Genomic DNA, 26953 nt, shown 5'->3' with positions numbered 1-26953 from the left:
CTCGACTCGGGCCAGGAACTAATTTGGAGTCGGCCACCGACACATAATCCGTTTATCATCATTGAATTTAAAGTTCGTAACGGTGAATTTGTTATTTTCACCTTGCTAATGGTATCAGACGACAACATTTCAATCTCTTTCCGAAATAGTATGCGTTGGACATATCGAATTAGATCTAAACAAGCTAAATTTAACTCATCAACTCTGAGCATACCCATCTGTAGAGACAGATCAGTTCTACCAAAACGCATTATCAATAAATATAGCTTAAATCGGGTCAACCATGCAACAGCCTTAAGTAATCTAGTCCAATCTGAATAATATTGATAAGTAGATCAACAGTGGATTCTTCAACCATCACATGCGTGGACATTGCTCTCTTTAATTCCAAGAGATGGGGTTCAGGACCTTGTATATCAGCAGCAGGCAAACACTCCTTCGGCTTCTTGAGAAAACGTGAACCCTCCTCCCATACCTTGACATCATTGATGTTAAACTTAACCCCTCTGGATGCGAAGTCTGCTATAGTTTCTTTAGAAGGTACGAATCTCCATTGGTCCACCTTAGTAAGAATATGAATAGTCGAAATCCGATTTGCTATGAATGTTTTAAACTGGCTTTTCTCATTTCTAATATAGTGCAAGACAATCATGGAATCCGTCCAAAATTTAACCTCTGCAAACTTAATATCTAATTCTGACTGCAGCTGGGATCCCATGCGAGCTGCTAAAACTGCTGCCGTAAGTTCCAAGCGCGGTATAGTTTGGACCTTTAACGGGGCTACTCTTGCCTTAGCCGTAACAAGACGAGAACATACCTCAGTGTCAGAAATGTAAGAGCGGACGTATGCCACTGCCCCATATCCATTTTCTGAGGCATCACTGAAAATATGAAGTTCCAGGAGCGAACGATCTGATTGCGGAAACAATACACAACGTGGAAAACTAACGTTCTCAACCCTTTGGAATTCACTTAAAATCTTTAACCAGCGTTTACTCTCCTCATTTGGAATCTCTTCGTCCCATCCTAGTCCCTATTTACTCAAACGTTGAAGTAACTGCTTCATGGGAAGTACAAACGGTGCTAACAATCCCAAGGGGTCGTAAAGTGAGGCTACACTCGACAATATACCTCGCCTAGTGAGGGGACGTTTCGGTATGTGAACTTTAAATTCAAACGAATCAAACATAGTATTCCAAAATAATCCCAACGTGCGTTCCGTAGGAAGTCTTTCAAAGTCAATCTCTCTTACGGCTTCTGCTCTCTCTTCTGGGTGAATTGATTCGAGAACCTGCAAACAGTTACTTATCCACTTCGTAAGTCTGAACCCACCTTTTCTGAAGAGCAAACCAAGGGCTTTTGCCAGCTCAATTGCATCCTGTACATTACCAATGGAGGCTAAATAGTCGTCGACATAGAAACTCTTATCTATGACTTCCTGGATATCTCTATTAAATTCCTTACCGAATATATCTACCGTCTTCTTAAGAGCGAAATTAGCGCAAAAGGGGGAGGACACGGCTCCAAACGGATGAACTGTTACACAATATTCCTTAGCCGTTCGTTTCATATCACCGTCTTCCCACCACAATAGACGAAACGCTCCTCTATCTTGTCTCGGGATCCTTACTTGAAGAAACATTTCTTCGATATCAGCGGCTAACGCTACGTTACCTAATCTGAATCGTAGAAGTACACCAAATAAACTATTTACGGTATTTGGTCCTCTTAAAAGCTGATCATTAAGAGAAAAACCTTGATAGACAGCTGCACAATCGAAAACGATTCTGAGTTTTCCAGGCTTTTTAGGGTTGATAACGGGATGATGAGGAATATACCAACAAACAGCATCACGGTCAAATCCCTCCTTACTAGCTTCAATGATGTAGCCCTTACTTAAGTGTTTATTCATCCCAGCTTGATATTTCTGCAGAAGACTATTATCTTTCATAAACCTTTTCCTTAAACACTCTAGTCTGCGTTCAGCCAGTTCCAAATTATTCGGTAGACTTGGCCTATCTTACTTCCACGGTAGACCGACTTGAAAATGGCCGCCTTCCAGTTCACTATTTCTAGAGCTCTTTTATCTTCGACAGAATATCCATTACGAAACGTATCTGTATCCTCGAACTCATGATTATATAATCTTTCTATATCTCGCAAAATATCATTAGAACAATGACACCACTGAACTTGATGTAGAGACCTTGATGCCCCCTTAGGACCTATAATCATCCAATCGAGATGGGTTCGCACAGCAAACGGATGCTTCCTGTCCCCCAGACTTTGTTTCAAGACCCAATGTGCATCCGGAGCATCACACCCAATCAACATCCCTACAAAATTACTTTGCAACCTCGGAAGGGTTATGTCCTTTAAATGTTTCCACCTTTTCAGTTGGAGTTCGGTTAAAGGTGCTGCATGATCGATCGGAAGTTTCTTGGTCGTGCAAACGTTGTTGATCCTTATAGAATCCCGTTCATCTAATGAAAATACCTCTAAATTTATCTCCAAACATTTACAATTGGTAGTTTCGTTCACAGTCGCCACCCTTATCGAAGTCTCTTTACCTTTGATACCCAACTGATTAATTAATTCTTCACATACAAGAGAAGTGTCTGAACCACTATCTAGAAGTGCATATGTTTCCAAACATCCTATGGGACCGCATAGTCTGACTGGAACGATACCCAAAAAAACCCTTGAGGAGTTCCAATCCTTAGCTAGGTTCACCACATGGTTATCAATACCATCAATATGCAATAATGAATTATGCTTAACCTTACAGTTCTCAACGTCGCACTTGAAGCCTGAGTTGCATGACATAGCTATGTGACCTTTCCTCAAACATAAGTAACATAAACCACGTCTTCTTATCTCCTGCCTCCTTTCTCTTACATTCATTTTTGCTAACCTTGGACAATCTGTCGCCTCATGATCACCTAAGCAGATTGCACAAATTGATACCTTGACTGAGTTGTTTGGGTCTCGTCTAATTGCATGAAAGCGTGATCTCCTATCAGCTTGGCCTTCAGAATTCCCTTTACCGAACCTTGAGTTTCACTGAACTAATCTACCATAACGGGTTCGGGCAATTCTGGCCCTCTCTTCTACAAAGACCACAGATTCTTCAAAGCTCGGCTCCTTCCCGTGCATCATGATCTTATCAGCGACTTCCGCCCACTTATTTTGCAATTCTAGTGGCAGACATGAAACTATTACCTCCAAATTAGCCGTAGAATTAACGTCGGACATGTATCCCATTTCCTTCAACGTTATACATACATTACGTAACTTAATAGCAAAGTCAGTTAATACGTCAGCTGACACTCCGACATATTCATGTTTTAATTACTCAGCAATTAGTTCCCGCGCAACAAGGTGCTCTCTACCAAATAAATCATATAAAATTCGTTTAGCCCTATCATAGCCTAAATGACTGAGCAAAGAGATGCAAGATTTAATTGCCGGTCTGGCCTTTCCTTTGCAATAATATAACAAATACGACAGCAACTGGCCCTTATCTGACAGTTTACTCTCCATAAGGCTATTGAACTGACCAATGAAACGGTAATGCTGACCCGGTCGTCCATCAAAGTACATCATATCGATTTTAGGTAAAACCATGTTACCGACCAATGTATGTAAAGTGTCCTTCAGTTCCTCAACCCAATCGGTTTTTGAAATGTTACATACCCCTCCTGAGTGATTATTACACGAAGTTTCCCAATCCAAATAATTTTCCACTTTAGCATTTATTCCACATTTATCTACGGGTAATCGTTCATCGTCCTTGATGACGTTGCATTCTAATTCGGCGATATCAACCACTTCTTGAAGATCTAACATCTTAAGTTGCCGTTCCAATTCAAGTCTCTTTTCTAAATTCCTTTTCCTCAGTAATGCTTTATCTAACTTTAATATAGAAGTACTTAGCTGGCTAGAGGACATACTATTAAGACTAACATCATCACGTTTATCATCGTTAACGTCATACATACCACAAACAGCTCTGGAAATTTTACCGTCCCTCTGTCTTTTGCTTCGAGTTTCCATAGTACACCTTCGTTCAGTAGAACCAGAATTTGGACCCAAATTACTGTCCAGACTAATCCAAAGTGTGAATACAGAACCAATAATTGAAGAACCTTTTGTTACGTCCAATTATGAGTTTTTACCCGTTCCAACTATCGAAGTACTGGCCGTCGATTTTCGCAAATCACGAACCCAAGTAGGCAAGAGAACCAAAACTCCAAATTAGACACCAAGTTTATTCGCAATTCACAAATAATCGACCAAAGTCGTTCTAACAACAATAATTATAACAATTACAAAACAAACCTTCAATTTTGTAGGTTCCCGGAGTAAAAACTCCCAAATACCAAACCAATGACAAAAGAAACCAAAATGTCCGAAAAGAATGATATAAACAAACAAGTCCAAAGGTTAAGTAAAACAAACACATCCAAAAACACAGTAAAATTGATGTACAGTAAAAAGGTTTTAATCAGCCAAATATCTTCAGTTCTCCCGTAATACACAGAGGACAAGCTCCTAATGGCTAATTATTCATTCAGCTTCCATAAGGCCACTTCTTACTTTTTGGAAGACCTTGATCGATTCTCAGGATTTTCTGTGGTTAAATTTGATCTTATATTCAGTGTTTTGCTGACCGATTATCAATCCAACAGAGTTTATTTTTGGACTGCTGATTAGAGAATTGTACAGATATTCATTTACTAAGCCCTTCATGCTAATATAGTTGTAAGATTACTAACAGCCGCATGAAAATGATATGCTCCGAAATTGTAGCGCAGCAAATAGGTGAAAGTGCATGAAAAGTGTTTTATTTGAATTATACTTAAACCAAACGTAGTGGGCTAATGTGTCTACAGCTAGTCACAATTAATATTAGTGCAAAAAAATCCAGAATGGAGAAGCTAAGCAAAGTTAAGGATGAAAACTATGAGAATAACGATATAAAAATTATTAGAATATTTAAGTATTAGGTAGAAGTTAGCTTTCAAATTGAAAATGCCACAGGTATTTGGAGTTCGACAGAGCTTTGACCAGTAACCCCTATTATGATTTGTACCCGCTTGGTGAAATCAAATCTCAGAATCGAGGGGTTTCGAAGATATATGTGATAGACTATCACCATATGGATAATCGACTGATATAGGCTGGCTAGTGATTGCAGGGAATGTTGAGCAAGGCGTTCGCACACGTGATCTGCTGCAGATGCATAACCCGGCAGCTTCAGCTTGGTAAGCCCATTAAAACTAATATAGTCAGTATCAAATAACCAAATTTTTCAAAGCTACTGAGTTTGGGGATTTATTTACCGCTACAAAATAATACATATATAAGACACACGTTTAGAGTGATCTTGCGTGTAGTCCAAGTATGTATCTGAAAGCTTAGACGGTACTCTCGAATATTAGTGACGTAACGTGATGAAATAGAATGTAGGATTACTATCTACTATTTACAACCAAATAAATCCTCTAGGTTTTTTTTCTACTCGTAGCCATTGTAATAATTCGACCTGTATTATTTATTGGAACTTGAGCTTGTAGGCCTGAAGGCCATAAACAGTGAGCAGACAAACGAGCTAATTAGATTTCGGGTTGTCACACTTGATACTCTATAAAATGGTGGTTTCCGCTTGAGAATACAGTACTTTGACTAAGGAACGTCGCTGCCTCTTCAAGGAATATTTTCAATTGGCAAACAATATTATTTCGAGAATGTCTAGTTAGTCAATATTTTTCATACGGTCCTAAGCGGCTGAAATATCGCATTTTTATTTTACGTAAAAATTCAGTGATTCGGTTGTCAACTTCACAGCTATTAAGTAATTTGTACTTGAAAATTGGTCCTTAGTTTCGTTTACATTGATGATGCATATTGAACATTTTCTGTAATATATTTCACATTCAGATTTTTGTGGTAAGGATAGAAAGCCTACTGTATATATTGCTCATTTTCTTGTATCCTTCCGTGACTGTCTTGTCTTCTATTGAATGAGTCACTTGAAGGTGCAGACACCGCTGCTTCATATTAAACTCAAACTCATAGAGATTAATTTGGTTCAATTGACCTTCTTACAAAGTGAAAATTTCAATAATTGTTGAATTCGGACTGTCCCAATGTGAAAATTAAACAGTTGGCCCATATATGGGCGGAAAGCAGGAAAACGACGGCATTTCAAACCTCAAGCGATAAAGAGGGAATATTTCGCTCTATTTCCACATGAAAAGCATTAAAAGTAAACATTTAGTAGCTTCTATTGTTGATTTTTCTTCCGAATTTTCACACTGAAAGTCTCCATCTACTCATTATTTGCCATTATTTCCCTAATTCAGGTTATTTGGGGACATCCTAAAACGGGTTGTGTGTGTTTATTCTTCGTTCATCTTGTTCGAAATAGTAAATAACAGAATGAAACATTTTGAAAAGGACTTTTAATACTTCTGAGGAACAGAGAAATACGTCTTAAAGTGTTCATGACAGCTCTGGTTATACAGTTAAACTTTATGTTGTTCTTAACCTCTATTAATCACAGTTAAGATTTACATACAAGGATTCATCACAAAGTAAATTTTACAGTGATTTCATGAAATGACACGAACAAGATTTTTCACATCTTGAAGACAGATTTATCCCTAGTGTAAATTCAGTTGATCAGGTTCCGCTTCACACCGATTGGCGTGTTCCTTAATTTATCCAGCGTTCAGCTTTTTATTTGCTAGCCACAGAAATAGATCGTATGTAATATTCAGCATGCAGTGGAACACAATAATCCTCCCAACTCATGATATTGCTCAGATTTGTTGTCATTTCTGAAGCAGTAGAGGAAAATGATTATAATATACACTCCGGCAGATAGTTCGTTTTTTATAGTTTGGTATGAAAAACTAACCCTAATATGTTTGTAGTGCATAGGATTTGATTTTGGTTTCAGTCCTTATTAATAAGAGTGATAGCCCGGTCGACTCCGACAACCTCTGAAGCTTAATTTTCACTGAAGATCCGACTTCTCTTTGGAAGTGCCCACTAGTGAAACTAGTACCAGTCGTCGACCACTGGGTGAGAAAATCAGAATCCCAATCGCAGTTCATCTCATCGCGGCTTTTGAACCTTATTGCGGTGGCCTCTAACGTGATTATCTCTGCAGGGAGTACAAGGATAAAACTTGTCAACACTCAAATCATCATTAAAAATACGAAAGGACAATTTAAGATAACCCCGCTCTCTGTGTTAAAATGAGTGAAAAAGGTGTATGAGTTTAACGAAACAAATCACTGTATTCGTTTCTGCACACTGAATACTCAGGTATGTTCGCATCCGCAATATAACGTGAACTTTCGCTTGGGTGCAAAATTCAATGTAAGGTCTACCGTGAGTGTAGCAAAGTATCTGAAACACATCCTAGTCAAAACAGTTGAATGCTCGGCAAAGCAACAATTACTCTCAACAGCCTTTAAAAGCTGTTGAATCGTAATGTGCAGTTGTTTCCAAGTCATAACTAACTATCACTCTCAGGTCTTTTTGTTTCTGCACGCGTGGAAACTATGTACCGTTGACGGTATGCTGGTAATCATTGCCCTGTCCAGTGTGGATTAGTGGGCTCTCCCTATATTTTGTCTAGAAACCTCAAATTCGGAATTATCTATCTAAATCTGTTAGGAGATTACGATTACCAGGCTCATTACGTATCGCTCTTTGAACTTTGACACCATCTACAGACAACAATGTCGGTTGCTTGAGCAGTCTTGGTAATTCATTGACACGGAGAAGAGAAAACTGTGGACCTAAGATGTTACTTTGGTGTACACCACTTTTAAATGGTTTCCATACATATAGTGTCCTAATAACAGGATCGGAGAGAAGAGCTGAGGTACTTTAGTTGATGCTTGTGTTTACTACCCTCTGAACCCGTTCCAGCACGTACGTTTCACATTTAATACTAGAACTCCCCGCTTTACTCTTGTATTCTAAACGTGACGGGGGACAAAATTTTAAATGTTTTATTATCTAGGCTTAAAAATAGCTTTAAAAGGTTCCCATGAAATCTGTAAGTCTCAAGCACCTGCTGTTTTGTTATCACCAATGAAAACGAGACCACAGTTTGCTGCGACTCTTAAATCCTTACAGTTATGTGAATGGATTTGATTTCTAATGTAATTATGCAAACGTTGTGCATCACAGTACTTGTGATATTACTTGCCTTCAACCACCACCAAATCGTCCACTCACCCAGAGGGCTCAAATCAACTTGTAACCCTATTTTATCATTGTTGTATTCTACGACTCGCAGGTGTAAGCTACTAATAGCTTGCCTCGGTCTTCGAGTTTCACTTAGTATGGACCTTGGGTTATTGTAAAGGACACTGAGAGACAAAGTTATCTTTATAATTTTGTAGGAGTTTCTGCCTTAGATTGCTAAATCATCATAATATTTCACTTAATGTGAACGCATTCAATGTATTGTGCAGTAGAACTTCACTCGACTTGTAATATGATATTACTATTCTTACCGTGCCTGTTTCTCCATGCTCCAATTTTCTATACAAAGTCATAGAACATGACTTTATCCCAGCAGATAAATTATTCACATACGCTTAGACTAAGGTAGGACTCAATATAGTCTATTTTACTTATATCATTGTCATAATCCTCAGTATCATTCTCTGGTGATACTAATTAATTTGATGTATAATCTGTGGTTGTCCAATATTTTCTTCTGTGAATAAGATATATCTACTAGTATAAGCATTCTTTCCGTTTCAATTGATTGAGTTAACACTTGATTTGAGTTTTTAAACCGATGTCTAATCACATTCTTGAGGTATTGAGCTATGATGAAAATATTTCAGATCCTAACAATGCATCAATAAATATTTTTCTGACTGCTGTGGATAAAATCTCCACTGATCGTCATGTAATAGAGTGGTTACATGCATGTATAAAGTACAGTTGATGACTGAACTTCTATTTTGTCGGAATACACATACAAATTCCGACTAAATTACGGTTAGTTAAAATATATCGAATGACTTTAGGTACACCAACTACAGCCAAAGTTAAATGTACACTTAACGCAAAGAATTTAATGACTGTTGGTAGTATCTGTCTCAAGGTTCCAATATTTTATTTGTGACAAACCAAAAAATCCCCACAATCTTACAGGAACACTCATCTGAGGATTCCATATTAAGGTTGAATTTATGTTCCTATACATTGCCACTTTTTGATTAAAATTTGATTCATTACCATCCTTTCGCTTTATTCTATCTTTGTTTGCCACTGATAAATCCAATTTAGTCGTCTTAACGATATTGTCTCCACAAAAATAGAAATCTAGTAATGAAATTACTGTATTCTCGACTGTTTATCCCGAGATATTAGTCCAAGTTCTTAAATTCGACCATAGAATAATCTTTAAAACTATGAAACTGAAGGCAGCTTGTAGGGTTACGAGTAACTTATCATCAGTTTTCGATCCCTTTAAAGTAACAACGCAGGGCAGTTGTTTGTTTATTTCACCTATTCAAAAACTTTATATATATATATATATATAATTTCGTTTTACTTTGTCACTAAACGTTTTAACTGAGTGAAGCACTAAAATAGGTTTCACAAGTAGCAGCGAGTGGATTTGAACTTTAAAACAGCAGGCTCTTGTGCATTTATGTCTTTAGTATCATATTTTAAACTTTTGTCAAAGCGAATTTGAAAATAACTACGACATATTTCATCGAAGACTGTAGACACTAAATTATCGAAACACCTTAGTAATTATATGATATTATCGACTGTGCTGTCGTTTCAGAAATGCCTCTTATTTTGATAAGTTTCTATGTTTCTTTGCTTATACGTAACTTAAAGTGAATAATTATCTTTGATAAAGTACTATTTTTTCCAAATGTTTTTGTTGTTGATTGAACTGAGCTTTTAAACTGCGAATTCATTACTTTGTTGTATCTTCTTTTTCTTTTTATTTGTAAAGGAAATAAATCAAGCTTTCCCAATGCCTATTCAAAACTTTTTAAGTCAAATGAACCAGAAACGCTCGTTAGTGTTCATCTAAACCAGCAGTCAGTAATTTGTGATGCGAAGGTAAGTTATTGGGCACACAAATAATCAATTCTCTCATCATTCATACTAAGTTGTCCTAAAATATAGGACATATTGTGAACAGGTAATCTGTGTATAATGTTCTTTTGTTGCTGGAGTTAAGTGGCATGCAATACGATACAAGTTTTTCCAGTCTTTAGGGATACATTTATGATTATGATAAAGAAAAAACGTCAATAGTTGGAAACTAGGAATAATTAGTAACACTTTTGAGATAAACAAAATGAAATATCTAGAATCGTATCAACTCTAGTATTAACGGAAATATAACGAATCACTGGATCTATGCCATAAAGAATATTCTCGACTTTCTTCACGAATTCTTAACGATAGATAGTGTTTATTTCGGTTAGTTAAACTACCCCGTGTTCACCTGCCTTTATGTTTTAAACTCTCTGATTCTTTGTCACAGTTTTGTCTCCCATTTATGGAAAGGACTAACTAAATCAAAAACAATAAATCGCCTTTTTTTAAAAAGAAACTCCGCTTTATTACGAAGCGGTTTAAACGTATAAGGGTGTCATAGTTAATAAAGGCCGATGTATCTGTTGACTAAAAGGTACACGTCCAGGCTTTTGAACACTAACTCAGTATAACTTCACTTAAAATCCTTTGACTTGACATATACACTTCCCAAAACACCTGAAAGTAAATTATTTCGTTTGATGTTAGATTGAACAAAAGAAGAAACAAAGTTAACACGAAATGGAAACTGTCACTAGTAATCATAAAAATTCCAAATAAACTTTATAATCTAGTAGAGTATTTGAATCTCCCTATATTTGACTAAGGGCTTGTCCAGTTGGCCTTGACCTGATTGTTTATTTTTAATCACCAACCCGTCATTATCTGCCTCTTTATTTGGATTGTATCTCTCTTTGACCTGATTCTTGATCCTATATTTGTCCATGAGTTTTCTGATTGGCTAATAGATCGAATTGATTTCGATCTATTTGTTGACTGCTGATTGACCTAAGTGACAAGCTTTTAAAAATTCCCCGGTGGTCACAACATTCCCCCTACCCAAGATTCCAATATTTCCCCAGTCGAATATGCACTTACGATTCTCTACATGCTTTGATGTAAGCGAAGATGTTTTCTGGCTTTTGACCACTAAATGATGTTCATGCAGGTGAAGATGAAGGGGGCGTTCACTTTGTCCAATGTAGAGTTTGATACAGTTTAGTGTGAATGATGTTAGGTTTTCTCCCTTCATCACTTTATACTTTGATTTAGACAAGATTGATCAAATAGATTTTGCCAGTTTATGTGTTATATCTGTTCCAAATGGTTTCAATAATCTCGTCATTTGTCTTTCAAATGTGGTAGAACTATTCTTGTTTTGACTTCTGTTTTTGATTTCATTTTTACCGGTTGGTTGGATTTATATTTTTTGGCTAAGCTGAGTGAATAGCCGTTCTTTCTCTCATTCTTCCTCACTGTAGTATCCTGCGGTGTATTCTTTCTTTTTTGAGTAAAGTTTGTAGGTAGTTGATATGGTAAAGTTTATGCTTATGGTGTTGTTCAGAAAACAATTTAAGCTTCACAACTCAGCTATCTAGCTCGAAAAATGAAACTTTACAAAAATTGTTTACCTGAACAACAAATCTTTTTCACCACCTCAAAAACGGGTGCCTTTATTCTAAAAAAACTGTATGGACAAAGTTGCAAGCTGCCTAATTTTTTAGACCTCAGAGAACTTATTTGACATTTTTATGGACTTCATTTTCAGCTGACTTGCTTTCCTGATTGAAGTTCTAAACGTCCTATCACTAGAAATCTGTGCTTTTTTGCTGATCAAGATGTGCTGTATGAACTGACAAACACGTGAACATAGTTCTACATTAGGGACTTTCTATAGTTGTTTGTTGTATGGGTTCATCCACTTGCACATCTTTTGCGTGTTTTGTGAAAAGACGTTTCGTAATTTTTGGTTGAACAAAAATGTCTTACTTTGAGAACTTAGATACCTAAAAGCATGTCGTTCCATGATGATTAGAAGTATTCAGATTGATGTGCAGACTAAGAATTCCATGAATAGTGCAATTTAAAGTAGGTGGAACAAGATTAGCACAGCTAGACGTATTAGGCTCGTAATTCGTATTAAATGCGCAATCAAGTACAAAGAAATCACCAGTTAGTACAATACTACATTCTGGTAAAATAAATGATTTTCAAAGCAGGTACACGATTATTTGATAAACTACGCGAAAAATGTCAATTTGGTGATTTCGTAACAAAAGTGAAATGTTAAACAACATAAATCGCTAAGGAATAGGTTTATTCAACCTATCCGGAGTTATAGTGTGCCAGTTCATCCTCAGTTTGCCTATCGTATTTACCGAAACCTTTTAACAGACATATGTCATAAGTTAATTTCTATTTTTAATTTTTTGCTTTCGTAAAACACGTATCAAGTGTCGTAAACATATCTGTAGTTTCCGTATTATATATAAACTCATGACTAGTCCCCTTATACGTTATAGACTATGTTGTCCAAAAAATTTCGAACTTCCCATTCTATTCAAAGCCCATAAAATATCTATTTTCTGCATCCGACAGTGAGTAAAGAACATAATCTTTATTGCTGTCTTATGTCTATTGATTATAAGAACTTTTTTTTGAGTTAGAAGTCTTTGGACAATAAATAATCCACCTGAATTCTTCGTACTATTTAGACTGGTGCACGAAAATCTCCATTTGTTTCGAAGTTTGTGGACAAAATCCCAGTAAAAACAATGAAAGATGTTTTCGAATATGGCTTAAATACTTCAAGTAAATCTACTTATTATCGTTTGTTCCTCAAGAGTTTTGACTAGGATAATATATTTAGTGCAACCATAACTTACTAAAACTTTGTCACTGTTCTGTTATTGATACACATTAGCAAGATGGTTTAGTCATGAAGCTCTAATCAGCTTTCTAGAAATCTTTACGAGAATCTTGAGACGAAAGATACCATTAATTATTTGTTCATATATATAAACTAGTTGTCCTCAATACTGTCTATGAAGAATTTATTTATTCTGATAATTCTTACTTCGAATGTTTTTTTTAAATAGCAATAATCGATAGGGGTAACTGATTGTAGTCCTTCACTTCTTGTAGAACATAGGCTTTCTAGTTGAGCGTCCTAAGATCCTAGGAGAATGGCTTTAGAATAGATAGGAGAGACGTTGCTCCATTCCATTATTATTATCCCTTAAATCTTGGACATCTTATGTGTTCCCTGACCATTAACGTTTTTGTTATTTCGTGTCTAATTTCTTCGAAGTTGAAACTTCTGTTGAGTGAATCAATATCTGTATCCGAAATCTGAGTTCTACTTGAAAAGAACATCACACAACATTCGTTCACCACAGATGAGGAAACGCAAGCTCAGTAGGCTTAACCAAGACCTACATTTTCACCAACAAGCATTTCTTCAGTACAGTCAAACCTAAAAAACAGTAATGATGATAAGTGAAAGAAATGGACTCCTAAATTCATTTTCATTGCTTAGCATTCATCAGTCTTTGTTTAGTTTCATAAACTTTATTTATAGCCTTTCAAAAATGTTTTCATACGCTATATTTTTGTAATTGAAGTGAATGATTTCGTGGACTTGAATTTTTATTATATCCGTTTTTAATATGATATTGAAATCCTCACTTATAGGGTTTTATCCATGTCTAAGAATACGGCTTCCTTCCAAAAATAAATACTCGTGGCTTATTTACAATGAGGTAAGTGAATTTGGCTTACGCCTATGCTTTTCAGGTAGATAAGAAAATAAAAGCTATTGGGACAGCTCTAGTGAAAACTGTGAGACAAAGACGTAATGCTGAAAACTTTGTGGGAATTTACGGACCAAACTCACCCGAGGTGATTATAAATGTTGTTTGATTTCAAACTAGCTACTGGCCGGTCGTTAAAGGTCATCCAACGTTAACTTGTTTAGTCCTAGATACTGATAAGAATTTTATACTGAAATATGATTGGTCATTAGTGACCTTCGAGAAGTACCTGATAATTTGTGAATTCTAAAACTTTGATGCTGTACAGTAAATCACTAGTCTTGTTCTTTTAAGCTGATTAGTTGAATATACCTAGTAAATTTATTCTACACATACGTCGTTCTGTGTTTTTTCTCATCTATCAATGGCTATCGCAAAGGATAGAAGATTTTGATGTACAAAAAGCATGTAGCTGATATCAAATTTGTTCTTCGACATCAGTATCCTAAGTCTTATCCTCTTTTTCACTCAAAAAGTTCCAAATAAATAATACATTAACCAACGGAGTTATGTTCATAATTCTTAAACATTTTCTAATAATCATCTGACTCTTACTGCCCAATATCCCTACTAGTCTTTTACGATCAATAATAATTTTATTTTTAACTGATGAGTGTCAGTTGACATCAATAAAGAGAACAAAATTGGTCATTTTATAAGTTTTGATGCCAAGGTAGTCCTCACTTCTAATGATAATATAAAATAGAAGTGATCTTACTCGTATGCTTATGAATTGTTTTTCTTGCAGATCAATATGTGACTGCTTTTAAACCAGCATACAGTCGGTAACGGTTTACAGAATCTACCACCATTAGAGCTGTTGCTTCCTAACAAATTTACTTCATTACTCCCTGGAATTAGGCAGAACACTGGTGTTTCTAACTTTAGGAAGGATAATCTGAGAAAAAGTGAGGAAGTCTAGTGAACAAAGTACTTTCATTAATAGTTCATTTATTAATTACTGAAACAAAGTAGGGTGAAGTCTTTGAGTAGTATGACAATTGAACTGATTGGGCTATTTTGGGAGGTTTTATGTTATAAATTTGGTTTCTTCATCAAAACATGTAATACATTAGGCTTGTGATTTCCCTCTCTGAACGCTATTATATTGTTGTATTGCTTTATGGTCAGACTTGATAAAGAGGAAAAATTGCCAAGGATTTTTGTGCTTTTGTATAGAAGTGTATTTAATTTAAATCAAATATATGAGATTTTTCAGTAGTTTGATTAGACTTAAAGTTTTCTATGCTGAACGTAACGATGTTAATGAGCAAAAAGTGTTCTAGAAGTGAAACCTTTGTACACAACAAAATCCGAATCTGTTATTTGGTTCCATAAAGATTGAAATATATCGTTTACCAATTACATATTTTGTAATGATCATTATTTCTTCCATTATCCAGTGGATTATTATGCAACATGCATGCGCTGCATATGGTTATACTATTGTGCCCATCTATCCTACATTTGGTAATGAAGCAATACAACATATCTTATCTCAAAGTGAGTTTCTTCATCATTTCACTGCGTTAATTTTCACTTTTTGTTTGACAATATTTTTTCCATACTAAGTATTGTGTGTCTATATGAGTAAGTTTTACATTAGCTTTTCTGTCTCAAGATCACTATAGAAGCCAAAGGGACTATGGTAATATTCAGTAGAACTAAAGGATGATCAAATAACATAGAGATACTTAGGCATCGGCTACATGTTTAGCTGTTTTGAATATCTAACAATAATCTAATAATCATCAGTTCAATATTTTAATCTTTACTAATTATCGGAGGAAACATTTCTAATTGAGTACCGTGTTACACTTCATACTGTTTGCTAGCTTACTGACTCCAAACACTGACCTTAGTAACTTCTGGAAATAAAATACATGGTATTTATTACGCACGAAATAAAACATCAAATAAATAAATAATTATTCTTTAAAGACGTGGTACGTCACTTTGAAATCTTCATGCTTATTTAAGTTAATGTTAACTGAAATTTCCCACACAAATTTTCTCACTGTAAAGTCACAAAAAAGAACGTGAACAATTCTATCATTTGTGATCAATCTTACTACAATTTGATTTTAGCACAAGTGAATTGTATGCTGTGTTATTCAGGAAATGAAGCTCTTCATCTGCTGGACAAGTTCGAGTCTTCTCTTGAATATTTAATCATTGTTTCATATGATGTTAAGGTTGAGGAAGTTAAGTCTCGTCACGGTTCCAAAGTCTTAGTGTACTTGTTCGAGGATTTCATGGTAAGTACACAAATAAAATACTCCTTTTACGAGTAGACATATAAATTTTCAAAACTAACGTTTCGTTGAACTTTTCTCTCAGTTTCTACGCCTACATCTAACTAACTCGTATTCTACCCATAAAAGTTAAAATATTCCTGTCCAATAACCTCAATACTTGTACAAATTACTCATAACAAGGAAAACAAAATCCGTAGAATAATTTTAATTTATTGCTACTTATCAAAGTTTTTGTTTGATTTGAAGATATTATGAGTTCCTACTAGGGTTGGTTTTACTACTGGTCTTGTTTCATCAACCTTTTCACATGTATAATTTTTGCTTCCCAATCCACTATCTATCTCAATATCCAATGGCTTGTGAAGTGGAATTATGTTTGAAGAAAGGTGTAAACTTCCTAAATGAAGTGTTACAATTATTTCGAATCCTTTCCTAATCTTGAAAATTTGATTCCTGTTGTCCTGTTTGCTGACCTTACTTTTGCGTTCTATTTTAATGCAAAAAGGATCGAATTGGTGCTCAAGATGCACCCTTAATGTATAAATACCTTTCTTCACAGTACCTTTCAATGAAAAAATCAGAAAAAGAAACCCCTTAACCTTAACTACGTTTCCAAAAAAGTAATATAGTTTTATGAAATTATATTTATCTAGTTAGTTCATTATGCTCTCGATTAGTCAAGCTAACACATATGGCGATTAGATAAATTATCCAGTTTGATGTAAGTAATCTAATTCGATCATTTGATTCTCACCTATAAACTTAATAACAGTGTGATTTCTGATTATTCTTCAGTGTTTTTTTATCTTAACCACTATAATATCGAGGGGTTCATTGGTGAAGACTCTAAAATTACTCAGTAGTCTTCAAGTGCTTCATTTGCTCATATCGAAATCATTCGGTTATTCAAAACTGTAACTATCACTTGAAACACATCTCTCGTAAGTGGTTAACGTCAAGATTACACCCACGTATAAAATGAGAATAAATTCCTAGTTTTCACTTAAGAGGATACTCACCACTTCAAAACGAACTGAATTTATTCAAGAATTTCTCAATTTATATGACTTTTTCGTGATGTGACATCAATTTCATTCATACCACTTCAAATTCTATTAGTCTTTATATTGACCATACAAAATTTACGATTTCTGTTAAAACTAATTATACCCTTTAATTAATAGTCGCATTACAGAATAATGGCCGAACGTTTTGCATTATTTTACTTCAGAATGACCATATACGTTCATTATTCAAAGGTTGTCTTTAGTAGAAACAATCAAAATTGTAATTAAAAAAATATAGATCTTGCCGAAACTAGGATCATTTTGCCAACACTCTATCGTCATATCATGTTTCAGGAACTGGGAATGAATAAACTTATACCAAAGAAAGTGAGTTTTCATATTTTATTAACTCATTCATTTCACGTCTGTGTCACTATCCCACCTATCGTGCAGTGTAGTCGAAAAATGAATGCCCTTGCTATGTTTTGTACTCGTACAGTATTTTGGGGATTTTTTTGAGTTAAAAAATACCATATATTGTAGTATGATTTACAAATCCAAATTACTTTTCTTGATTTGAATTCAGAATATAAATTTCCGAATCTTGATTTTTGTCTGCTTACATGTCGACTAGTTTTATTTATCAAATTTCGGATAAATTCTTTTTGATTAGGGAATGTATTTATAAGTCAGAGATGGGAAATTGGCCTAATTTCTTTTGTCTTATTTATTTCTCGCTCAGAATGCAAATAGACCTGCATATCTTGATACTTTGTTTTAATGAAAAAGTAAAACACTAACGCAACTTTGTATATTTTTTGTTTTTCATCTTGATCATTATTCCACAGAAAAACACGTAAAAACTCAGATTAAAATTATTTGAAAACCTATAGTAATAGAATCCTGTTATTAAGGTTGATTGGGTAAATGAAATTAATTTTGGTGAAGGCATGCCTGAGCCTGAAGTTATATATATAGCTTTATAATGGGTTGTGGGAAAAGTGATGACGGATTAATAAATGTCTTTTGTCTATATATCTTTTAAATAGTTGATTTTGTCGATCTCTGTCTTCATTGTTCATACCAATAGTAATTCCACAGTAAACATATTCACTCAAAAAGTTTTGCTGAGAATTATATCATGCCTAGAAATTCTTTGGTACTAACACATTTTAGTGTTTTAGTCTGCTCAACTTATGAAGTTTCATCACTGCTTGCTATAATCTCTTATTTTTACTTTAATAGTATAACTGATTTGTTATATAGCTTTTCAACCGATTTTAAATGTTAGGAGAAAGATTCTTGAAAAATTAATTAATTATTTTTGAAAAATGTTAATTTGTTGAAGCATTTGCTTTCAAATATTGTTCACATGAATGTTATGAATTCTAAAAATTACCTTATCATTTAGTCTTATCATCTATCGTATTATCTGATAAAGGTTTGAGTTCCAGATGTTTATGAATATATTTATGAAACTGATTGACGTATTTTAAACACCAACAACAAACCGATTTTAACCTGCTTAGAAATTCATTGGTTAAACTGACTAATATAGTGAACATAAATGTTCATGTTATTCCAGATTATTCAGTCTTAATATAAACAGCTAAAATACATAATTTATGTGGTTATAATATTCCTTTTAAAATGTTTTTTTTCTTGCCAGTCACTGATTAGGCTGTCTTTGCTCAAATCACGTTTTCGTATTGAAAGGGTTTCTTAATTAATTTTCTATTTTAAAGGATCCATTGCCGTCTGACCTGTACATGGTTTGCTATACTAGTGGAAGTACGGGTAAGCGTTAGTTTCACTTAGGCATTCATGCTGTTTGGAAGTATTTCAATGAGAACGTAACCTTTTTTCTTCTACTGATTACGAAGGAAATAATTTTATGATAATTCCGCTAATCACAGATCTTTGTTCGTATACTGACATATGAATTATAGTTTAGTCTACAGTTATAGCGAATTAGGAAACTCGTTACCGATAAATTTCTGTTCTACTAATGTCCTACATTATTGTTACATGATATGGTGAATCATTATTCCGTCCTTTTCCTGTAACTCTTCAGCCAGAGTACTTCAGCCCAAATCAAATAAATAAATTTAACTCAACATATATTCCAAAATAAAAGCCAGATTACGTATGCAAAAATAAAAACAAAATCACTTATTCTAGAAACGCATAGATATCTATTATACGAGATCGATTGTTAACAACTTTGTGATCTGTAAATGTTAATGATCGCTGACATGTTGAATAAGAACTAATCACCTCGTATAAACCATGTTCTTAGGAACATGTGAGGCTAGTATGTTAAAAGTCAAATTTACTATTATTTCTTTGGCTGGAGGTTTTAAAAGTTGATGAAATCAATATTTGTGGTACATATATATTTATTATGTGTGGTAAAATAATCTTTGTATTCTGGTTGCTAGACAGAAGTAATTTTTATCCATTATTTCTTGTAATTTGCAAACTAACCTTTTGTCAACTTATTTTTGTGTGTAGGATTACCTAAAGGAGTTATGGTTAACCATGAACAGATTGTAGATGCTGTATTTTCTATACTAGAAGCTTCAGAAAACAAGGTAAACCTATGTCATTTATGCTTCGTTGGAGTTCAAGAGCGAATATTTATCACGTAAAGTTTCCAATCCTTATATCAGTAAAAAATATATTTTAACAGTGAACGTAATTTCTTCTAACCACACAGCACCATACTTCCAGTGTTTCGATCCCAATCCTTATTGTTTACTCCTATTTCTTATATTAGATTTATGACATTGGCATTTGAAACGTTTAAACTTGCATTCAACAGACTACCTTCGTATTTTGTGAAGCCTTTACTATTCTAAAAACACGTGACGAATGTTTTTCTTTTTGCCTAGTAGCGGTAACTGAAAAATTAAAAATTTCGCATTATTTAAGTACGCGTTAAATTATACGGTTTGATATTTGTTTGACGGATGACTGTTTGTTTTGTCTTCTGTCCTAGCTCATCAAATCCAATTCTAGCCATCTTTCATATATCCCATTGGCGCATATGATGGAACAAGTAATCTCGGTAAGCTATCTTCGTTAATTTCCGATATTATTATTATGCGTATTTGTATACTAACAATCAAGTATATCAATTATATTTCTTAGTTATAAATTTTTTCGATCTACGAACTGTATAAAAAATCAACAAAGAAACGAATGAAAATTGATTATCTTGGTAATTTTGTTCAGAAATGTATCTTCACAACCATGAATAAAGCTAAACAATCTACTATTTATAGGAATTTCTGTGTGTTAGGCTAATTTCGAGAGATTTTTTCACTAGTAAACCCTCAGAGTTTGGTTGTGAAGCGAAACTTTATGCATGCTGATTTTCAAAGCAAGAAATGGTGGCGATTAGTTAGCTTCTCGTGAGGTCGTAGATTCACATTTCCAAGTAATTTCAAACTCAGTCTAACGTCCATCCAGTGCTTCCTAGTTTTCATTGATTAGCCAGGTGATAATTGCCTGTGATGTAAACTGTAAAGTAAGCAAAACTCCGCAAACAGTTTGTCGAATTAGAAGATAAGACTTCATCTAAAAGAAAGGATTTTATGACCACTATGTTAAATAGAGCTATGATATAGCATGTGCTTGATAATTTGAGACTGTTCTTGATTGTTGGACTCAAACAGTTTTATTTAAATTCGAATATTGTGAATCAATATTATTTTCTAATGACCACTGACGCCATTTTTAAGTGGAGTAATTCAGACTACGATCATCTCATACAGTTTGAATGTAACTCTCTTACGACAAGGACTAATGCTTCTTTAAGTATGTCTTAGCACTTTTCTATAGAGTCGAAAACAATAATTTAAATTTTTGGAACAAAACATATGTTGGGGCTAATCACTGGTTTACTTTGTTTACAATCTTAACTTTTTTATAGTTTCACTGACCAATTTTATCGATATATTTTTCTTCTCAAAAGATTATCTCTCTTTCTTGTAGTCTTATTATATTATGATAGGAGCCCGTCTGGGATTTCTAACTGATTCTATTGAGAATCTGATGGTAGACGCACAAGCTTTGAAACCAGGTGTGATAACAGCAGTTCCACGAGTACTTTCTAATATATACACTAAATATCAGAAATCATTGGATGATTCCAAAATCAAAAGACAACTTTACAATCACATTGTGAAGATAAAAATGGCTGAACAAAAACGGTATATGGTCTTCATTAAAACTTTATCACTGAATTACATTCCATAACTTTAAAAAAGAATCCGAAGCATTTTTCACAGTCCAACGCGTATCAAAACACATTGTGTGATTTGAAACGTTAAAGCCTAGAACCAATCAAAACAGTCTGTTGAGATAATCCGGATAAGGTGGAAAGTGATCAGTTAATGAAAAGTCAAATTCAAAAAATTACAAACTGAGCTTGGACTTTAAACAAATATAACACCTTTATTAAGAAAGTTCAATTAACTCCTAATATGTGAATAATAAATGACAAGTAATTTCATTTGCAAACCATGTTAAATAATAAAGTGAAAGCAGATAAATTAAAACACCTGATAGATTCACTTTGAAAACTGAAGTGATAAACTGTTTCGGATATCGCATATTTAAACTGATATCAGTTAGTAAACGAAGTGATTTCAAATTGTATTTTCAGTTAGAAATGCATACCTGATATTTTCGCTTTAGTCAGTTTGTACCCTTACATTAAAAAGCATATTGTTGCATATTATTCAATTCTTCTTTCTACGTGGTGTAATTCTATTTATTATATTGACCAGTTATGAAAATAACTTACAAACAGAACTGTCCTCTATCATCCTACGTCAACCTATAAATTGGTTGCCCCTTTGACTGAGTCCTTAAAATCACCATAATAGTCCCTATATGATATTCTGTTTGAAATATGATGATTACCACCATTTGGAAACACTCTTTGCTTCCTATACTCGAAGCAAAAGGGATAAGTAGTGTGAGGTGTTTCTGTTTAGTGTATAAAAAGGAATGGATATAAAGCAACTGATTTCTGATTAACTAGGACACAAACAAAGGAGTCAAAATTGTATCAATCTTACTTAGAAACTAAACATTGGATTTATAGTATGAAGTAAAGAAATGTAATAGGAGAAGAAAGAATTAAAAGGAGTATAAAAACTCAAGAACCCATAGATTTTCTCCAATACGACTAAATTTCAATCTTAGCACTTCAAATCCTTTTGTTTTTATAGGTCATATCTATTTAGCTGGTTAACGATAAGCTTGCCATAGATTACTCAAATCTAAACATCAGTTTATGCCTAAAGCTTTGCATCCTATCTTTCAGTATATAGAGTTGTCTATATTATTAAAATCGTTGAGAATCTCCTGTTAAACTAGCTGAAACTTTCAATATAAGTCTAACTGAGAAACATTTATTCGACATGTCAGGTAAATACAATTGTTAAACCGGCTACAAAAAGCGAAGAAATGAATGAATATTTAGTTCTTTTGTATAAGACATATCTCTTCCAAGTCGATTGAAGACTATTGCCACTGTTTTATGTCGGCAAATTACGTAGGTAGATACTGGCTTCGTTTGACAAAAATGCAGTAATTGAAATGCAGAAGCAGTCTAACCTTTTTTTTGTCTAGTTGATATAAATGCTTTCCAAACAAAAAATTCAAAATAATGATTTCACTTTATTAAACCTTTAACTAGTAATTTATTATTTATTTTCATTTTAGTGGAAAATTCTATCATCGTAGTATCTTGGATACGTTGTGCTTTAGGAAACTTAGAAAGTTATTAGGTGGACGTGTATATTGTGTTGTCAGTGGAGGCGCTCCATTGCCAACGGAGATATCAAAGTTTGTACATGCTGCATTTGGTTTGGTAAGCTAGTTTCTTTTCCCTCTGTTGTTGGAATGCTTCTTAAAAATGCAATCGCTCATATATATATATATATATATATATATATATATATATATATATATAATTACTGAAATATTTGTAATGGCGATAATTAGCATTTTTGTAGTAGTTTAATCATTGATCATCAGTCTTCAATATAAATAGGATGTCCTCTTACTTTAGCTAACATTCACTTAACTGACCATTTTCATATGCATTTATCTCCATGGGGAAAGAAAAAATCATTTCAGTCAAAATGCTTCTAAATTCACCTATAGACCTTGATATGTCTTGTACGGTTGAACGCTTTATTCGGATCCTAGCTATTCGGATAACCCCAGGCCAGCACTACTCAGCGACTTGAAAGACCAGAGAGAAGACACGAGCATCAGAGAAGCACTTTACTACAAGGTTCAATTATGTACAGAAAAACAGGGGTTTTATAGTAATTAAAAGACCTTGAGATCCCATAGTAACAGTATGTTAACAGCCAATCAGGACCTTGTTATTTTAGTAGCATTTTAGTAGCATAGCTTCTAACTAATCGCTGATTGGTTGGTCTCTTTATGAGCCTCTCTAGAGTTTATTGTAAGCCGACCTAACACCTCCCCTTTTTTTGAAGATTCGAATATTAGATTCTGATTTAAAAAAATTATCTGTAAGTTGAAATTCTCCAACATTTCCTCCCCCACGAAATAATGTTGGATCTTCATATCTCCAAAACACAATTAGTATGACTTCATTTAGGACATATTTCTCGTATTGAACGCAGAATCTACTAGAAATAAATAGATGATGATGAACGATATTTGATTTTAGGTTATCGGAATTCGGATTTTCTGAAATATCTCCATCAAATTCATTAAGATTTTCATTAGAGGATATTAGATAACTAGGAGAATCGGCATCTAATAAAATTGCATCAGATTTTTGATCACCATCTGATTCGACCGGCTTATTTTTCTCATCTTTATACGAAATTTCATCAGAATTATGGGCATCATTACGCGAACCCATATTATAAACTCCTGTCTCCCCATGATTTCGAATCACATTTGGCACAATTTGGTTAACTGTATTGTTCCAGTTATTTTCTGGACATGCGTTCTTCCAGTTTTCTTGGCCAACATCACCCAAACTGTAGTTCTGTTCTGACGTAAGTTTGTCGTCAGAGATGGGCGGACTTAATGGTGTTTCATTTGATTCTGGACTAAGGGGGTTGTCTGCGGAACCTTCTTTTTCTTGCTCATCTGATACTGTCACAGTTTCATGTGCATTAGGCAAGATATTGTCTTGCTCTGAACCGGCCAACTTACCAATTTTGCATTTTCCATCAGATATAAAGGGAATTGAACCCCCAACTTGGCGTTCTTCTGGGACGGCCATTTTAGCACCATTATTGAAAAACTTGTCCAAGACTGTTTCAATTAGTTGCTGCTGGAAGGCTAGCATCTGTTGTTGCCGGTGCTCTAAGATTATCAGCGCCTGTTCTAAAGAAATCGTCATTTTTTTCTGCTGATAATAATAATAACTCCGAAAATTCACCGGCAATTATTACAGCTTGTTTGATTCCCAAATCACGTCTCGGTTGCTGTATTTCTTTTTGCCAGAATCCTCTACGACAATTGTTGTGTTTTTTTGTGTACCAAAAACTCCGACAACAATCGTTTTTTTTTTTTTCGGAATCCCCGTCGCCACTGATATGTCTTGTACGGTTGAACGCTTTATTCGGATCCTAGCTATTCGGATAACCCCAGGCTAGCACTACTCAGCGACTTGAAAGACCAGAGAGAAGACACGAGTATCAGAGAAGCACTTTACTACAAGGTTCAATTATGTACAGAAAAACAGGGGTTTTATAGTAATTAAAAGACCTTGAGATCCCATAGTAACAGTATGTTAACAGCCAATCAGGACCTTGTTATTTTAGTAGCATTTTAGTAGCATAGCTTCTAACTAATCGCTGATTGGTTGGTCTCTTTATGAGCCTCTCTAGAGTTTATTGTAAGCCGACCTAACAGACCTAACTTAACACATAAAATCAAATTAATCTAATCGAAACAATAAAATGAGGGGATTACCTAAAGTTAACTTGAGATTTAAGTGTACAAAAATATTCTAACTTCCCTATTTTCATCATTAAATTTAAACCAGTAGCGAAAATCTTATTAGGTCTGAAAATCATTCTAATGTCAACTGTATTTCGAGTAAATTATTGAAAGATTTATTCATTCTAGAAGAGGCTGCTGATTTAAAATATAGTGTCCTTTGGCCATAAATTATGAATGAAGCTAACTACATACTAACTGCTTTCAGTGTAAAAATACTGAGATTGAAGTCCTGTGTAAAGCAGCAATTCAGCGACAGTAGTTATCAGAGATTTTATCAGACGTTATTTTTTATTGTTAAAGGACACTTTCTGCTTTTTTTTATTAGCTTATTACATTGCTTATAATCAATTAAACGGAATAAATAGTTATATGATTTCCCTTTTTTTCCGATCTAATTATTAACTTTCAATTCGAATTTTTGTTTAATATTTTTCCAAAAAAAGCTTGCTGAGGGGTACGGATCAACAGAAACAATGGGGAGCATAGCTATTACTTTAGTTGGAGAGTACCGTGTAGGTACTGTAGGTTCTCTCGCACATGGTATAGAAGTGAAACTTGTCGATGTAAAAGATCTGGGTCTAGACGCACTGCGAGATCAAAGAGGAGAAGTAAGATACAAGTCATTATTAAAGTTATGTAATGTGTATCCTTTAACATCTTGGTTCCGGTAAACTTTGACTATACTGTATAACTGATTACAGTGAATAACCAAACGATATAAACCATAGTTTTTTGACCAACTATTAACATAAACTGAGTGTTTGTTTTTTAAACATAGGTTTTGTTCATAGCTAACATTCAAAATCGAGAGAAAACATTTATAAACTTATCAACAGCCACATTTTATTAGATTACATTTATGTAGAATAAAAATACATTTACGATTGTGACCTTGAGAATACATAGATTCGTTCATTAGTACTCGACAAATCTAGCCAATAATCGGACTTGAATGTTTTATTTAACATCATAAAGTAACTAATCTATTTTAAACAGATATCACAGATGTTGTTATCATTACTTAGATCCTGTGGGTTCTTTTTGGAAAGATTGATCAGTTTTAAAGTTGGTGGTTATCACCAACTGACGTTGGCTAGAAAATTAATGACAACCTGAGAGTATTAGTCAGCTTCTTCATCCAATTTTAAACTAGCTCATTACTCGATTGATCGTTCAACGTTTTATGTTAAGAAAAAGTTGTTCTCATGAGAGATATCCTATCAGGAATTCTTCATCTGATAACAGTTCAAGATAGAAATTGAATACAATTATTTCGGAGTTTTTTTCAGTCTCGTTTCCTTAAAAAACCTACAAGTTGTTTTAAAAATTACTTGCAGATCTGCGTGAAAGGCAAACGATGCACAAAAGGCTATTATAAAGAACCAGAAAAATCCGCCGAACTTATTGACAGTGAAGGATGGTTACATACTGGGGATATCGGTGAATGGACACTGGTAAGTTCGACGATTTATTTATGCTCTGTTTCATTGTTCCGTTTAGAAATACAAATCAGTTTTGAACTCACTTGGTATTGTTTGTTTGAATCTTCCCATTGATGTTTAGGACTACAATTGATCAGTCTCTTATTGACATATGTGTATACTGTGCGTATTGCCTCGATATAGCCTTAATTCACAAGCATTATAAGCAAAGATGGATAGTGGCTAGCAGTGGAATCCAGCTACTAATCAAAAAATGGTTGAGTTCTAATCTCTCGACAGTATGAACTACCTTACTTTTGTACTCGGACTAT

General features: G+C 34.3%; 3 protein-coding genes across 3 annotated transcripts in view; all 3 read left to right on the top strand.

The window, feature by feature from the left end:
- The window catches only part of Smp_125570 (hypothetical protein), a gene marked incomplete at both ends in the record, with an annotated part of 7687 nt that extends 2849 nt beyond the window's left edge, over positions 1 to 4838 (top strand). The window contains one exon of the mRNA XM_018788582.1: positions 4770 to 4838. Coding sequence (XP_018654110.1) covers positions 4770 to 4838 — 69 coding nt within the window. The remainder of the gene's footprint in view (positions 1 to 4769) is intronic.
- Positions 4839 to 6255: 1417 nt separating this feature from the next.
- The window catches only part of Smp_125560 (long-chain-fatty-acid--CoA ligase), a gene marked incomplete at both ends in the record, with an annotated part of 23064 nt that continues 2366 nt past the window's right edge, over positions 6256 to 26953 (top strand). Inside the window, 13 exons of the mRNA XM_018788580.1 lie at positions 6256 to 6271; positions 10016 to 10125; positions 13903 to 14007; positions 15323 to 15422; positions 16008 to 16177; positions 17539 to 17571; positions 18930 to 18981; positions 19699 to 19778; positions 20186 to 20254; positions 21184 to 21401; positions 22924 to 23071; positions 25644 to 25808; positions 26538 to 26654. Coding sequence (XP_018654108.1) covers positions 6256 to 6271; positions 10016 to 10125; positions 13903 to 14007; positions 15323 to 15422; positions 16008 to 16177; positions 17539 to 17571; positions 18930 to 18981; positions 19699 to 19778; positions 20186 to 20254; positions 21184 to 21401; positions 22924 to 23071; positions 25644 to 25808; positions 26538 to 26654 — 1383 coding nt within the window. The remainder of the gene's footprint in view (positions 6272 to 10015; positions 10126 to 13902; positions 14008 to 15322; positions 15423 to 16007; positions 16178 to 17538; positions 17572 to 18929; positions 18982 to 19698; positions 19779 to 20185; positions 20255 to 21183; positions 21402 to 22923; positions 23072 to 25643; positions 25809 to 26537; positions 26655 to 26953) is intronic.
- On the top strand, positions 24057 to 24682 carry Smp_083580 (hypothetical protein). Its single transcript, XM_018788581.1, has one exon. The coding sequence runs from the start codon at positions 24264 to 24266 to the stop codon at positions 24606 to 24608; it is 345 nt and encodes a 114-aa protein (XP_018654109.1). The 5' UTR covers positions 24057 to 24263; the 3' UTR covers positions 24609 to 24682.

This window comes from Schistosoma mansoni, chromosome W (assembly GCF_000237925.1).
Source record: "Schistosoma mansoni strain Puerto Rico chromosome W, complete genome".
In the NCBI taxonomy this organism is placed as follows: Eukaryota; Metazoa; Platyhelminthes; class Trematoda; order Strigeidida; family Schistosomatidae; genus Schistosoma; species Schistosoma mansoni.
Note: the sequence above shows the minus strand (reverse complement) of the source record. Positions and strands in the feature narration are given on the sequence as shown.

Excerpts from the sequence above, each read along its gene's own strand:
- Smp_083580 (XM_018788581.1), top strand. The coding sequence starts at position 24,264 with ATGGGCGGACTTAATGGTGTTTCATTTGATTCTGGACTAAGGGGGTTG.